At 47.0% G+C, this 14128-nt stretch overlaps 1 protein-coding gene across 2 annotated transcripts; it reads right to left on the reverse strand.

The window, feature by feature from the left end:
• Nucleotides 1–11372: 11372 nt before the first annotated feature.
• Nucleotides 11373–12516, reverse strand: LOC123058057 (zinc finger CCCH domain-containing protein 1). Of its 2 annotated transcripts, none has more exons than XM_044480888.1 (3): nucleotides 12461–12516; nucleotides 11938–12362; nucleotides 11373–11816 (listed from the first exon to the last, which is right to left on the reverse strand). In XM_044480888.1, exons 2-3 carry the CDS (start codon nucleotides 12347–12349, stop codon nucleotides 11554–11556), a joined length of 675 nt encoding a protein of 224 aa, XP_044336823.1. In that variant the 5' UTR covers nucleotides 12350–12362; nucleotides 12461–12516; the 3' UTR covers nucleotides 11373–11553. The 2 variants fall into 2 exon arrangements, with proteins under 2 accessions (XP_044336823.1, XP_044336822.1); XM_044480887.1 differs by having other exon boundaries at nucleotides 11938–12366.
• Between the last annotated feature and the right edge of the window lie 1612 nt (nucleotides 12517–14128).

Here is a 14128-nt window from a genome sequence, read left to right on the forward strand (position 1 = left end):
CGATGCTTAAGTCTGTCCGAATCATGTTAGCAATTGCCGCATTTTATGATTATGAAATTTGGCAAATGGATGTCAAAACTGCATTCCTGAATGGATTTCTGGAAGAAGAGTTGTATATGATGCAACCAGAAGGTTTTGTCGATCCAAAGGGAGCTAACAAAGTGTGCAAGCTCCAGCGATCCATTTATGGACTGGTGCAAGCCTCTCGGAGTTGGAATAAACGCTTTGATAGTGTGATCAAAGCATTTGGTTTTGTACAGACTTTTGGAGAAGCCTGTATTTACAAGAAAGTGAGTGGGAGCTCTGTAGCATTTCTGATATTATATGTGGATGACATATTATTGATTGGAAATGATATAGAATTTCTGGATAGCATAAAGGGATACTTGAATAAGAGTTTTTCAATGAAAGACCTCGGTGAAGCTGCTTACATATTGGGCATTAAGATCTATAGAGATAGATCAAGACGCTTAATTGGACTTTCACAAAGCACATACCTTGACAAGGTTTTGAAGAAGTTCAAAATGGATCAAGCAAAGAAAGGGTTCTTGCCTGTGTTACAAGGTGTGAAGTTGAGTAAGACTCAATGTCCGACCACCGCAGAAGATAGAGAGAAAATGAAAGATGTTCCCTATGCTTCAGCCATAGGCTCTATCATGTATGCAATGCTGTGTACCAGACCTGATGTGTGCCTTGCTATAAGTCTAGCAGGGAGGTACCAAAGTAATCCAGGAGTGGATCACTGGACAGCGGTCAAGAACATCCTGAAATACCTGAAAAGGACTAAGGATATGTTTCTCGTATATGGAGGTGACAAAGAGCTCATCGTAAATGGTTACGTTGATGCAAGCTTTGACACTGATCCGGACGATTCTAAATCGCAAACCGGATACGTGTTTTTACTGAACGGTGGAGCTGTCAGTTGGTGCAGTTCTAAACAAAGCGTCGTGGCGGGATCTACATGTGAAGCGGAGTACATAGCTGCTTCGGAAGCAGCAAATGAAGGAGTCTGGATGAAGGAGTTCATATCCGATCTAGGTGTCATACCTAGTGCATCGGGTCCAATGAAAATCTTTTGTGACAATACTGGTGCAATTGCCTTGGCGAAGGAATCCAGATTTCACAAGAGAACCAAACACATCAAGAGACGCTTCAATTCCATTCGGGATTTAGTCCAAGTGGGAGACATAGAAATTTGCAAGATACATACGGATCTGAATGTTGCAGACCCGCTGACTAAGCCTCTTCCACGAGCAAAACATGATCAGCACCAAGGCTCCATGGGTGTTAGAATCATTACTGTGTAATCTAGATTATTGACTCTAGTGCAAGTGGGAGACTGAAGGAAATATGCCCTAGAGGCAATAATAAAGTTATTATTTATTTCCTTATATCATGATAAATGTTTATTATTCATGCTAGAATTGTATTAACCGGAAACATAATACATGTGTGAATACATAGACAAAAACAGAGAGTCACTAGTATGCCTCTACTTGACTAGCTCGTTAATCAAAGATGGTTATGTTTCCTAACCATAGACATGAGTTGTCATTTGATTAACGGGATCACATCATTAGGAGAATGATGTGATTGACTTGACCCATTCCGTTAGCTTAGCACTTGATCGTTTAGTTTGTTGCTATTGCTTTCTTCATAACTTATACATGTTCCTATGACTATGAGATTATGCAACTCCCGTTTACCGGAGGAACACTTTGTGTGCTACCAAACGTCACAACGTAACTGGGTGATTATAAAGGTGCTCTACAGGTGTCTCCGAAGGTACTTGTTGGGTTGGCGTATTTCGAGATTAGGATTTGTCACTCCGATTGTCGGAGAGGTATCTCTGGGCCCTCTCGGTAATGCACATCACTCAAGCCTTGCAAGCATTGCAACTAATAAGTTAGTTGCAGGATGATGTATTACGGAACGAGTAAAGAGACTTGCCGGTAACGAGATTGAACTAGGTATTGAGATACCGACGATCGAATCTCGGGCAAGTAACATACCGATGACAAAGGGAACAACGTATGTTGTTATGCGGTCTGACCGATAAAGATCTTCGTAGAATATGTAGGAGCCAATATGAGCATCCAGGTTCCGCTATTGGTTATTGACCGGAGACGTGTCTCGGTCATGTCTACATAGTTCTCGAACCCGTAGGGTCCGCACGCTTAAAGTTCGGTGACGATCGTAATTAGGGTTTTTGTGTTTTGATGTACCGAAGGTTGTTCGGAGTCCCGGATGTGATCACGGACATGACGAGGAGTCTCGAAATGGTCGAGACATAAAGATTGATATATTGGAAGCCTATATTTGGATATCGAAAACGTTCCGGGTGAAATCACGATTTTACCGGAGTACCGGGGGGTTACCGGAACACCCCCGGGGTTATTGGGCCTACATGGGCCATAAGGGAGAAGAGGAGGGCCGGCCAGGGCAGGCCGCGCGCCCCCTCCCCCCTAGTCCGAATAGGACAAGGAAGGGGGGCGGTGCCCCCCTTTCCTCTTTCTCCCTTCCTCCTTCCTTTTCCAACAAGGCAAGAGGGGGGAGTCCTACTCCCGGTTGGAGTAGGACTCCTCCAGGCGCATCCATAGGGCCGGCCGCACCTCCCCCTCTCCCTCCTTTATATACTGAGGCAAGGGGCACCCCATGATACACAAGTTGATCCTCGTGATCGTTCCTTAGCCGTGTGTGGTGCCCCCTTCCACCATATTCCACCTCGGTCATATCGTAGCGGTGCTTAGGCGAAGCCCTGCGTCGGTAGAACATCATCACCGTCATCACGCCATCGTGCTGACGAAACTCTCCCTCAACGTTTTGCTGGATCGGAACTCGAGGGACGTCACCGAGTTGAACGTGTGCAGAACTCGGAGGTGTCGTATGTTCGGTACTTGGATCGGTCGGATCGGGAAGACGTATGACTACTTCCTCTACGTTGTGTCAACACTTCCGTTGCCGGTCTACGAGGGTACGTAGACAACACTCTCCCCTCTCGTTGCTATGCATCACCATGATCTTGCGTGTGCGTAGGAATTTTTTTGAAATTACTACGTTCCCCAACATTCATCAATTAACCAAGGAGAGGACGAGGAGGTGGCTGATGAACTCAGCGAAAATTCATTGAGATTTTCAAAAGATGGATTTCCACACTTATGTGAACAAGGAGATAACATTTGTCAGATCAAATGGTATAATGATGTATGCTCGAGGAAAACATACACAATTAGACATTGGTTGAAAGGTGCACCCATAATATGGGCTTAGGTATAAGATCAATGTTTAGAATGGTGATTCAATAACCAATACCCAAAGAATGAAACTATCATTCATTAACTTACAAGCAATAGGGTTGCTAGAGGTTTTGAATTTTATACCTCACAGTCCATTTGTTGATATTCTGGTTATAAACAATACGGGGACCAAGAAGGAATGGTGATGGTGAGAAGTATCACTTGTATCAAGAATTCTCAAGAGGTGGTGAAATTCTCACGACAGTCTTGACATAAAAGGTGGCAATATTCCAAGGTAAAGAAGAACAGATGCATTGGTAGCAAGGAACTCAAGGTATAACACAAAACACGAACAAGTTTGTGTTGGAGGGAAGGCAATAAAGTAGTCGATGATAACATAACTCATCGAGGGAAAGGATGGCATTTCTCATCATTAATCCGATTGATATCATGGAAGGAATCAAAATGTTGATAATGATCACGACACATTTGTCGCGAGGTTTTATGAAGATGTACTTGGTCAGCGATGACATCAAGTCAGAGGAATGATGAAGCGGAAGGTTATTGGAATCAAGGGTACGATGCCAACACGGAGTCAAGCTTGCCGTTCGAGTTGAAATCATAAGACCAGGAAGATCGACGTAAGGTTAGCTCATCGTCGAAAATTGTGCTCCGTAAAGAAGGACCAGGTAGCACAATAATGATATAGCCAAACAGGCAAGGAATGACTTGAAGGATTATTAAACTCATAAGCAATGAAAATTATTTAAGAGTTATTGAATCGGAGTGCGGAATCGATTCACTATCGGTTTCCCTGAGTGTCTAACAACTCGAAACCCAGGGAAAAATTGGAATCGGTGAGAAATAACAGTTGATGCAGAACCCATAAGAAGTTATGCAGTTCCAAGACAATATCAAGATATCATAGTGTAATACTCGACGGTAGATCAAAGTAAAGGTTGGACAGGTGCAATGATCTGCACAAGACAAGTACTTCAACTTGTCCGATAAATGGTAATAATGAGAAAATATGGTCGGAACCATGATTGCAAGGGACCGAACATAGATACTGGATGAACTTATAACAAGGGGATTATTATCATTTACAAGAAGCTTGGATGATAAGTTTCACATCGGGTCCATGGGCATGAACGCAAAGGCTCAAGGCCGACTCCCACTTCTTCCATGCATAACCTTTCATTTTACTTCTCGCTTTTGGTGAAGCTGTAGTGTAGAAATTTTATCTAGCAAAATACCAGAAGAGTATGACTCGTGAAAACTTCCGAGTTCACACTTAATAAGGAAGGCATAGGTTCAACCCGTCAGGGTATCGTGGAAACATATATCACAAGCTTCAATAGTAAATACCACCAGCTCGAAAACAGGGCATGGTTGAGAAAGCATAGGATACAATTTACCAAAGGCTTTATATCCGTGGAAAGGCTCACAAGGTTACTTGAATATGAAGGACAATGTCGGATAATAATCCAACAAGAGGTTCGGTGGTCTACAACGGAGCTAATGTGAGTATCAGTACTCTACGAAAGGAAGAAGGAATGCATGTGCATCGGATTAAAGAAACATCTGATTGATTAAAATCTCAAAAATCAAAGGAATTATGATTTCCAAATCAAGGGATCAGAAGCAAACACTCTAATTAAGGAAGGATAAGATGAGTAAGCTTAGGGGTACAATCGACGACAATTTGATTGGTCGAGAACCAGCTCATGTTCAAAAATGACGTCTGAGTCAGAAGGATGAACTCTAATTGCGACTGATGATTGTGTGCATTCACACACATGTTGAATCAAAAGGATCAGAATGACAATCACAAAGGTTTTTAAAGTAATTTGCTAGACCAATGGAATTAACCAGAATGCAAGTATGCAATAATTCCAAGAACAACAGGCTGTTGAGGATTTTCAAAAGATCAAACAGTTTTTCGAAGTCTTTTGTGGAACACAAGAACAAATGGGAATGAGTGGATACTCGATAAGTCCGAGGAATTATTCGTAAGGGTATTTCTGCGGCAAGGAACTGTAAGGCAGTAAGCTCAAAGGATTTTCGGAACAACGGAGAGCAGTTCAGGGCATCTTGTAATAACAAGAGCAACTGACGATGAATGTATGAATAACAAATGTAGGTAGTTATCCATAAGGGTATATCGGTGGTAGGGAATTGTAATGTCGGTGGGCACAAGGGTCTCGGGAGAACATCGTAGAGTAACCCTTAAATCTTCTGGTGTAGTAGACGATCATCGGTAATAAGGTGCTCTCCGGATGAAAGTGATCACGAGATCCTCAAGTTAGGTTTAGCAAAATTCATTTAACCCGAATAGAAAAGAGATTAGAGTCCCAGAGTATAGACGAGGAATAAAAGATCCTAATACCACCCAATGGCGACGTGGGCCCGTAAGGCACACAGCCATGTTAGTAAAAGTTTTGTAATGTCTAGACTCGACTTCGGCCAAGGAGTGTGGAAGGGGGATTCCTGCAGGCAGTCAGCTCTGATACCAACTTGTGACGCCCCCGATTCAATCGTACACTAATCATACACGCAAATGTGTACGATCAAGATCAGGGACTCACAGGAAGATATCACAACACAACTCTACAAATAAAATAAGTCATACAAGCATCATATTACAAGCCAGGGGCCTCGAAGGCTCGAATACAAGAGCTCGATCATAGAAGAGTCAGCGGAAGCAGCAATATCTGAGTACAGACATAAGTTAAACAAGTTTGCCTTAAGAAGGCTAGCACAAACTGGGATACGGATCGAAAGAGGCGCAGGCCTCCTGCCTAGGATCCTCCTAAACTAATCATGGTCGTCGTCAGCGGGCTACACGTAGTAGTAGGCACCTCCCGAGTAGTAGTAGTCGTCATCGACAGTGGCCTCTGGCTCCTGGACTCCATCGCACGGTCGCAGCAATCGGGTAGAAAGAGGGAAAAGAGGGAGCAAAGAAACCGTGAGTACTCACACAAAGTACTCGCAAGCAAGGAGCTACACCACATATGTATGCATTGGTATCAAATGGAAAAGGGGTAACATATGTGGACTGAACTACAGAATGCTAGAAAAGAAGGGGGGTAGCTAGTCCTATCGAAGACTACGCTTCTGGTAACCTCCATCTTGCAGCAGAGGAAGAGAGTAGATGGTAAGTTCACCAAGTAACATCGCATAGCATAATCCTAACCGATGATCCTCCCCTCGTCGGCCTGTTAGAGAGCGATCACCGGTTGTATCTGGCACTTGGAAGGGTGTGTTTTATTAAGTAACCGGTTCTGGTTGTCATAAGGTCAAGGTACAACTCCAAGTCGTCTTGTTACCGAAGATCACGGCTATTCAAATAGATTAACTTCACTGCAGGGGTGCACCACATTTCCCAACAAGCTCGATCCCCTTTGTCCGGACACACTTTTTTGGGTCATGCCCGGCCTCGGAAGATCAACATGTCGCAGCCCTACCTAGGCACAATAGAGAGGTCAACACGCCGGTCTAAATCCTATGGCGCAGGGGTCTGGGCCCATCGCACATTGCACACCTACACGTTGCGAGGGCGGCCGGAAGTAGACCTAGCCCCCGTAATACAAGAGCAGGCTTACGGTCCAATCTGGCGCGCCCCGCTCAGTCGCTGACGTCACGAAGGCTTCTGCTGATACCACAACATCGAGTGCCCATAACTATTCCCGCGTAGTTGGTTAGTGCGTCTAGGCCAGTAGCCAGACTTAGATCAAATACCAAGATCTCGTTAAGCATGTTATCTTGAAGTAACCGCGAACGCCGACCAGGGCCAGGCCCACCTCTCACCTAGGTGGTCTCCACCTACCTTGTCGCTCTGCCACAAAGATCCACACAGAGGGCCGTCGCGAAAGTATGTCCTTCCAGCTCCCAATTCGTGAATCAACCACGGGTACTCAACAAGCCGACCCGACTTTAGTCATAACATATATCAGGTGTAATAGGTATAGTATATACCCGTGATCAACACCCGACGTGATCATGGCCCGACAGTATAGCATGGCAGACAGACAAGAATGTAGGTCCACTGATGATAAACTAGTATCCTATACTAAGCATTTAGGATTGCAGGTAAGGTATCAACAGCTGTAGCAACAATGACAGGCTATGCATCAGAATAGGATAAACGGAAAGCAGTAACATGCTACACTACTCTAATGCAAGCAGTAGAGAGAAGAATAGGCGATATCTGGTGATCAAAGCCTGGGGCTTGCCTGGTTGCTCTGGCAAGAGAGAGGGGCCGTCAACACCGTAGTCGTACTGGGTAGCAGCGGCGTCGGTCTCGGTGTCTTGCGAGAGAAGAGGGGGAAGAAACAATAAATATTAAGCAAACAGATGCATAGCGATGCATGACATGACAAAGCGTGATGCTAGCTGTTCCCTAACGCGGTATGAGATGGTACCGGTGAAGGGGGAGAACATCCGAGAAAATATCCCTGGTGTTTCGCGTTTTCGGGCAAATGACTCGGAGGGGGAAAGTTGCGTGTTCACTATGCTAGGGATGCGTGGCGGACGAACGGGCTGCGTAACCAGATTCGACTCGTCGTTCTAAGCAACTTTCATGTACAAAGTTTTTCATCCGAGCTACGGTTTATTTTATATTAACTTTAAAAGGATTTAATCATTTTTAGGATTAACAGAATTAATTAATTTAGAAAATACAATTATGACGTCAGCATGATGTCATCATGACATCAGCGGTCAACTCTGATCATTGACCGGTCAAACTGACACGTGGGTCCCACTCGTCATAGACTTAGGTTAACTAAATCGGGTTAATTAGGCTAACTAAGTGATTAGGCTAATTTATTTTAATTAGATTAGTTAAACATGATTGATTAACTTAATTAACTTGTTAATTAATTAATTATTAATTTATTTATTCTAACATATTTTTATTATTATTATTATTTATAATCCATTTCGTTCTAATCTGGGGCTGGCCCCACTAGTCAGGGACCAAGCCCAACCGGGGCGGGCGAACGGGAAATGGGCGCAGGGCGCGGGGGTACCCGGCTGGGCGCCGGAGCAGGGCAGGTCGGTGGCCGCGGCGTCGGCCAGGTGGCGGAGCGGCGTCTGGAGGCAGGCGAGGCCAGGTGGAGGCGGACGCGGGCGGCGAGGCACGCGCTAGGGGCGAGCAGCGTCGGCAGGTGGAGGTGCGACTGAGCCAGACTTGGCGGTGGGGCGTTCGCGCATGTCGGACATGGCCGAGGTGCGGGGCAGCAACAGGCGGGGAGGGGGAATGGCGGACGCGACGAAGCAACGACGGCCACGGTGGAAGCCGAGCGCATGTGCGCGCGGGTAGAACGCGGCGGACGGAGGCGGGCGCGCAGGGCGGCGATGCGGCACCCGCAGCAGGGGCGAGTGGGAGGTAGGCAGCGGGTGTGTGCGGCAGGAGCGGCGGAGGCGGGGCGGCACGGCCGGAGCGGGACGGGAGCCATAGCGGGCGTAGACGAGCGCGGCCAAAGGCGCTGGCGACGGCGAGCGAGCGGCGCAAGTGCGCAGTGAGCAAGGGGAAGAGAGGCGGGGCTCACTGGGGAAAGTAGGGCACGGGCAGCGGGGCACGGGGAGGAGGAAGAGGAAGGGACGACGTCCGGATCGCGGGCGACGAGTGCGGCGGGACGACGGGGTCGAGGGCGTGGCGCAGGAACGACGGCCTCGGCACGGGACGAGGAAGGGGCCGAGGCACGCGGGGCGATGGCGGCGTCGGTGGAGACTGGAGACCTCAAGCAGCGGTGGTTGGCGATGAGGGCTTCGGCGGCGGCAGGAACAGGCGATGAGCGCTAGGGCGCTCCCGATCCAGATCGAGCGGGAGGAGGGGGAGTGGGGATCGTGGGGAGGGGGGAATGGGTGAGTGGGGGTGGGCTAGGGTTTCTCTGTGGACTGGTGGGGTGTAAGTAGGGGTGGCCTGGGCCGGCCTGGAGGTCCGATGGCTTGCTGGGCCGAGGCCCATTTGGGGGTCTTTCTCCTCTTTTACTTTTCTGTTAATTTTCTTTTTATTTATTTCTTTTCTGTTTTCACTTATCTCTTAAGTTTATTTAGTTTTATTAATTAGTGCATTAGATCATAAATTGGTAGTTCTAATTATACCTCAACCGCATTAAATTGGGAACTTTAAATAAAGTAGTTTTCATTTGTTTTTAATATTTTCAAAGCGTTTAAATAATTGTTTTGTTGCTGTTTTGTTCATCTTAGAGTTTTAAACATTTTATAAAAGTGTGATTTCTCCATCATAAATACCTATGCATTATTCGGCACAACCCAAACATTTTAGTTTTAATGTTTGAAAACTTTTACGTTTGACTTGATTTTGAATTTGAATCGGTTTCGAACTAACGCGAGATTAGGAACAGTAACCGCGATGACGTGGCATCATTAACAAAGGTTTACTGTAGCTTAATTATCCGGACGTCACAGGGTTCTCCTTTTAGGAGTAGAGATGCCGAGTGTAAAATAATAGATTGGTCATAAAAAATGAAACATACGAAAAATAACACATGCGCATGCGTCAAATGGGTCGGCCAACTTTGATAAAATTTGATTTGATTTGAATGAGTTAGTGCGCGATGTTGTTCTGGGAACTGTCAATTTAACTGAGTTAATGCATCCACTAAATGGGCAAGCCAACTTTGGTAAGATTTGATTTGATTTGAATGAGTTAATGCATGGCGTTGCTTTGGGAAAGTATCGATTTGATTAAGTTAATGCACGCGTCAAATGGGTCACCAACTTTGGCAAGACTTGATTTGATTTGAATGAGTTATAATGTGCAATCTTGTTTTGGAAAAGTGCCGATTTGATTGAGTTAATGCACACTTCAAATGGGTCAACCAATTTTGGTAAGATTTAATTTGATTTTAATAAGTTAATGTGCGACGTTGTTTTGAAAAGTGCATATTTGATTGAGTTAATGCACGCGTCAAATGGGCCATCCCAAATTGGATGGGCTTGAGCGAAAAGTCTATAAGACACTTGCATGCGTATGTTGCGGAGGAGTTGGTGGGAGGTGAGACGAGACTACCAACTCCCCCTTTAGGAGTAGAGATTGGGTTCCCGAGCTGATCGCTATAATCGCATGGTATTTATGGTGGAATAGACGGAAGCTAGTCCATGAGGGAAAGTCTCAAGAGGTGTCCCAAACCTCGATTCAGATTCGGGGTATAACGAAAAATTATGTAAATACCCACTCACGTAAGGCAGAGGGAGAATGGAGGATGGAGCAGACCTCCTATGGGGTTTGTTAAATTGAATGTGGATGCTTCTTTCAATCATGATCAACTAAGGGGCATAGCAGGTGTTGTTAGCAGGGATGACAAAGGAAACTTCATTATAGGTGGAAATTGGAAGATTGAGTTGTGCAGATGCCTTGACAGCGGAAGCGTTAGCACTTAGGTTTGGCTTATTGTTGGCACGAAAGGCGGGCTACAATCGTCTCATTATCAATTCTGACAACGCGGGAGTCATTGACACAATGAAGAATGGAGGACATTCTGCAGGAGCGACGGCTGCAATCTTTGAGGGTTCTTTTTTAATGGCTTGTGATTTTCCTCTTACTAGTTTTGAACATTGTAATAGAGAAGCGAACAAAGTAGATCATGAGCTTGCTAGACTAGCAAAATGTTTCATGATTAGGGATTGGATCCAGGAGCCCATGGAAAATATTGTATCTTTTCTTATAGACGATGTAACAATTATTTCTAATTAATAAATGTTAAAAAAGATCACTAGTTAGGGACCCTCTATCCGAGGTCCGCCGGATTCAACCCTTGACACAATGTACATGGATGTTCGACACATGGTGAATCCAAGATGATCGAGAATATTCGCAAGCGAAATTTGTTGGAGTTATGTCGAAATTGTGTACAAGTTAAGTTACAATTGAACTCTAAGTCATACAGTGTGTAGGTAGGGTATGATGTAGTGCTCACACAATGTAACTTATGCAACATGATAGCACACGCACGCGCCGGCATGTGCCGGAGCCCGGGTGTTCAAGGTGTGGTATTGTAACGGTACCATGAGCTGCCATAGTCAGACCACGAAATGTAGTCATATTTGTGAACCTCGTTAACAAATTATGGTATCATGCCTCATGTGATTGCTTGGGCCTTTGGATGATCGACAACATGACTCCGATTAATCATAACAATTGGAATTATACGGTACAGGTAAATACCACCATGGTAAAATTGTTCACTCTCACAGAAAAATGAATCCCCCTTTTTCTTGTTACTTTGTATCAGCACTGCCAATTATATATGGGTATGCGACCATGGTGACGGCTGATCAATCGGTTTCAGAACTGCTCCGGCCAGTCGCCGTAGATGCCGCTGGTCTTCCGGAGGCTCATGAGCATCAGCCTGTTGGGCTTCTTGCCACCGCCCTCCACGGGTATCTGGCCAAGACGATCACGCGCGGCCGGGGCAGGCACCGGCGCAAACGCCCTGGCCGGGCCCGGAGCAGTGTAGCGCGGCGCTGGGGATGGCATCGCGGGCGGCGTGGCGCTCCTCCGCTCGTCCGCCAGCAGCTTCTGGTCCCCGGTGATGCGAATCGCGTGACCTGGACAGGAGGGGGGAGTCAACAAATCGAGGGCATTGTTTCGCGAGATCCCGACGCGATCGGCCATGGACACTTGCGCGCGAGCGCGATCTAGATAGAGTAGCATAGGCAGCGGGCGTACCAGGTGGTGCCGGCGCGGCGGCGTGGGGGAAGGCGAGCTTGTCCCCGAAATGGCCCCTGTCCCTGAAGTTGTGCCACGCCTTGCCGCCGCCGTAGACGATCCTGCCGCCGTGCTCCTGGTCGGGCGGCCTGCGCCAAACGGCGTGGGCGTGGGGAGGGACCGGCGGGCGCAGCTCGGCGCGGCCGTGCGCGAAGGTGCAGCCGTCCTCGTACACGCAGCGGCCGGTGGCCTCGTACTTGTCGCAGAGCCTGGTCTTGTAGTAGAGCTTCTCCGGCGGCGCATCCGTGCGCTGGTGCTGCCCCTGCCCCGCCACCACCGCCGCCTCCTCCGACCGCGGCGGCCTCCCCGAGGACAGCACGATCACGTTCTCCGCCCAGCGGCGCGTCGGGGCGGCGGCGCTCTCCCCCTCCATGGCTGCTGGCCGCCTGACTAAACCCTAGGTTAGCGCAGCCGGGTAGACAGATTTGACTAGATGAGGACCAGGGGAAGCGAGAGAGACTGCGATGCGGAGATGGATTTATACCGAAAGGAGGGCGCTTGGATTTCGGGGGATTTCCGGCCTCCGCGGTCGGGATCGGGTTGGAACGAAACTGCTCTACAAACGACAAATGCGTAGACGATGTGAGGACGACTAAGAATCCGACGGCTGTCGCTCCACTATACACATGCATGCACGGCTGAATTTCACTGTCGTGTATGAATCGTCCGTGTTTTGTCGTCTGTATAGCACTGCTCGGGTTGGAATCGCTTCGGTTTGCTGGCTGTGCTGAGGATTGCGAAACTGATTGGGGTTTCTGTTTCGATTGGCATTCGACATCGGAGGATCGGGCGCCGCGGTGCTATCCGCTCCGGGCGGGGTGTCCCGTGGAACGTGCGTACCTGCGGAAGGTGGTGGTTATACCTGGCCAAATGTCGGGCCGGGCCAAACAAAGCCCGTTGCAAAAAACCTGGGCCCGAGCCCGGCCCGGCCCGGCCGTCGGGCCTAGATTTCAGGCCCGAGCCCGGCCCATCAGTCAAAAAGCCCAACGGGCCTCGGGCCACGGGCCGGGCCTCTTCGTTAAATGGCAAATATGGCAGGCCCGAGCCCGGCCCGGCCTGGCCATCGGGCCTAAAAATCAGGCCCAAGCCCGGCCCATGGGCAAGGTCGGGCCGGGCCGGGTCGGGCTTTTTTAGATCGGGCCGGGCGGGCCGTCCGGACCGGGTTTCCATGGCCAGGTCTAGTGGTGGTGTTTTATTTTACATTAATGTTAAATTAAAAATGTTGGATTTTTAAACATGGTAAATTGGACATTTTTTTATGTCATATAAATTATCTCTACTCCTAATGTAGGAGTTGGTAGTCTGGTACGGTTTTTTTTTGTCTGATTTTATTTCGTCTCACCTCTCATCAACTTGGTTTTTCTCTCTCCCTTAAAAAACTAAATCTCATTAAGGGGATCTTGTTTCGTGCTTGCTTTGACATATGATGATTTAATTTAATTACGTAAATAACAGGTAATTAAGAATTCAAAAATCGCATCCTATATGTGAGATCACCTTCCTAAAAGACAGACATAAGATTTTCTTGATATAACCTTTCAATGCAAAATCATATATTCCCGCATAATAAATCACTATTCCCGCGTGCTATGCCATTTATTATTATCATTATTTCTACTATTAATTGGCAAGTTTCCTAATGCAACAAAAATAGCATATCTTTTTTCTTATGAGCGCATCCGCGTGTACACCATGTAAGACGCCGACGCGATTCTCAAGAATACCAGGGTCTAGATCACAGTGTCGAGGATGGCTGTGGCGAAAGGCGGGTCGTCGGGCCACCACATACAGGCTTATGTGAATGTTGTCAAATTATATTTCTTATAAGTCATACAAAGAGCCAGACATGCTAAATTCTCAAATCAAGTGTGATCATTTAAATGTCGAAAAAATCGTTAGGGAATTGCATCCAACAATACTCGGTAGTTGTCATCGTCATTCGTAGCAGCCATTCACGCAAAAATATTATGAAAATTGAGCACGGGATCAATTTGGAAATCAAACCATTAATGCAATCTCTGCTCCTAATGTAGGAGTTGGTAGCCTGGTACGGTCATTTTTCGTCCGGTTTTATTTCATCTCACCTCTCACCACCCCTTGCGCTGGTTTTTCTCTCTCCCTTAAAAAACCAAATCCCATTAAGGGGGGTCTT

The sequence above is a fragment of the Triticum aestivum genome, chromosome 3A, assembly GCF_018294505.1.
Source record: "Triticum aestivum cultivar Chinese Spring chromosome 3A, IWGSC CS RefSeq v2.1, whole genome shotgun sequence".
NCBI classification, from domain to species: Eukaryota; Viridiplantae; Streptophyta; class Magnoliopsida; order Poales; family Poaceae; genus Triticum; species Triticum aestivum.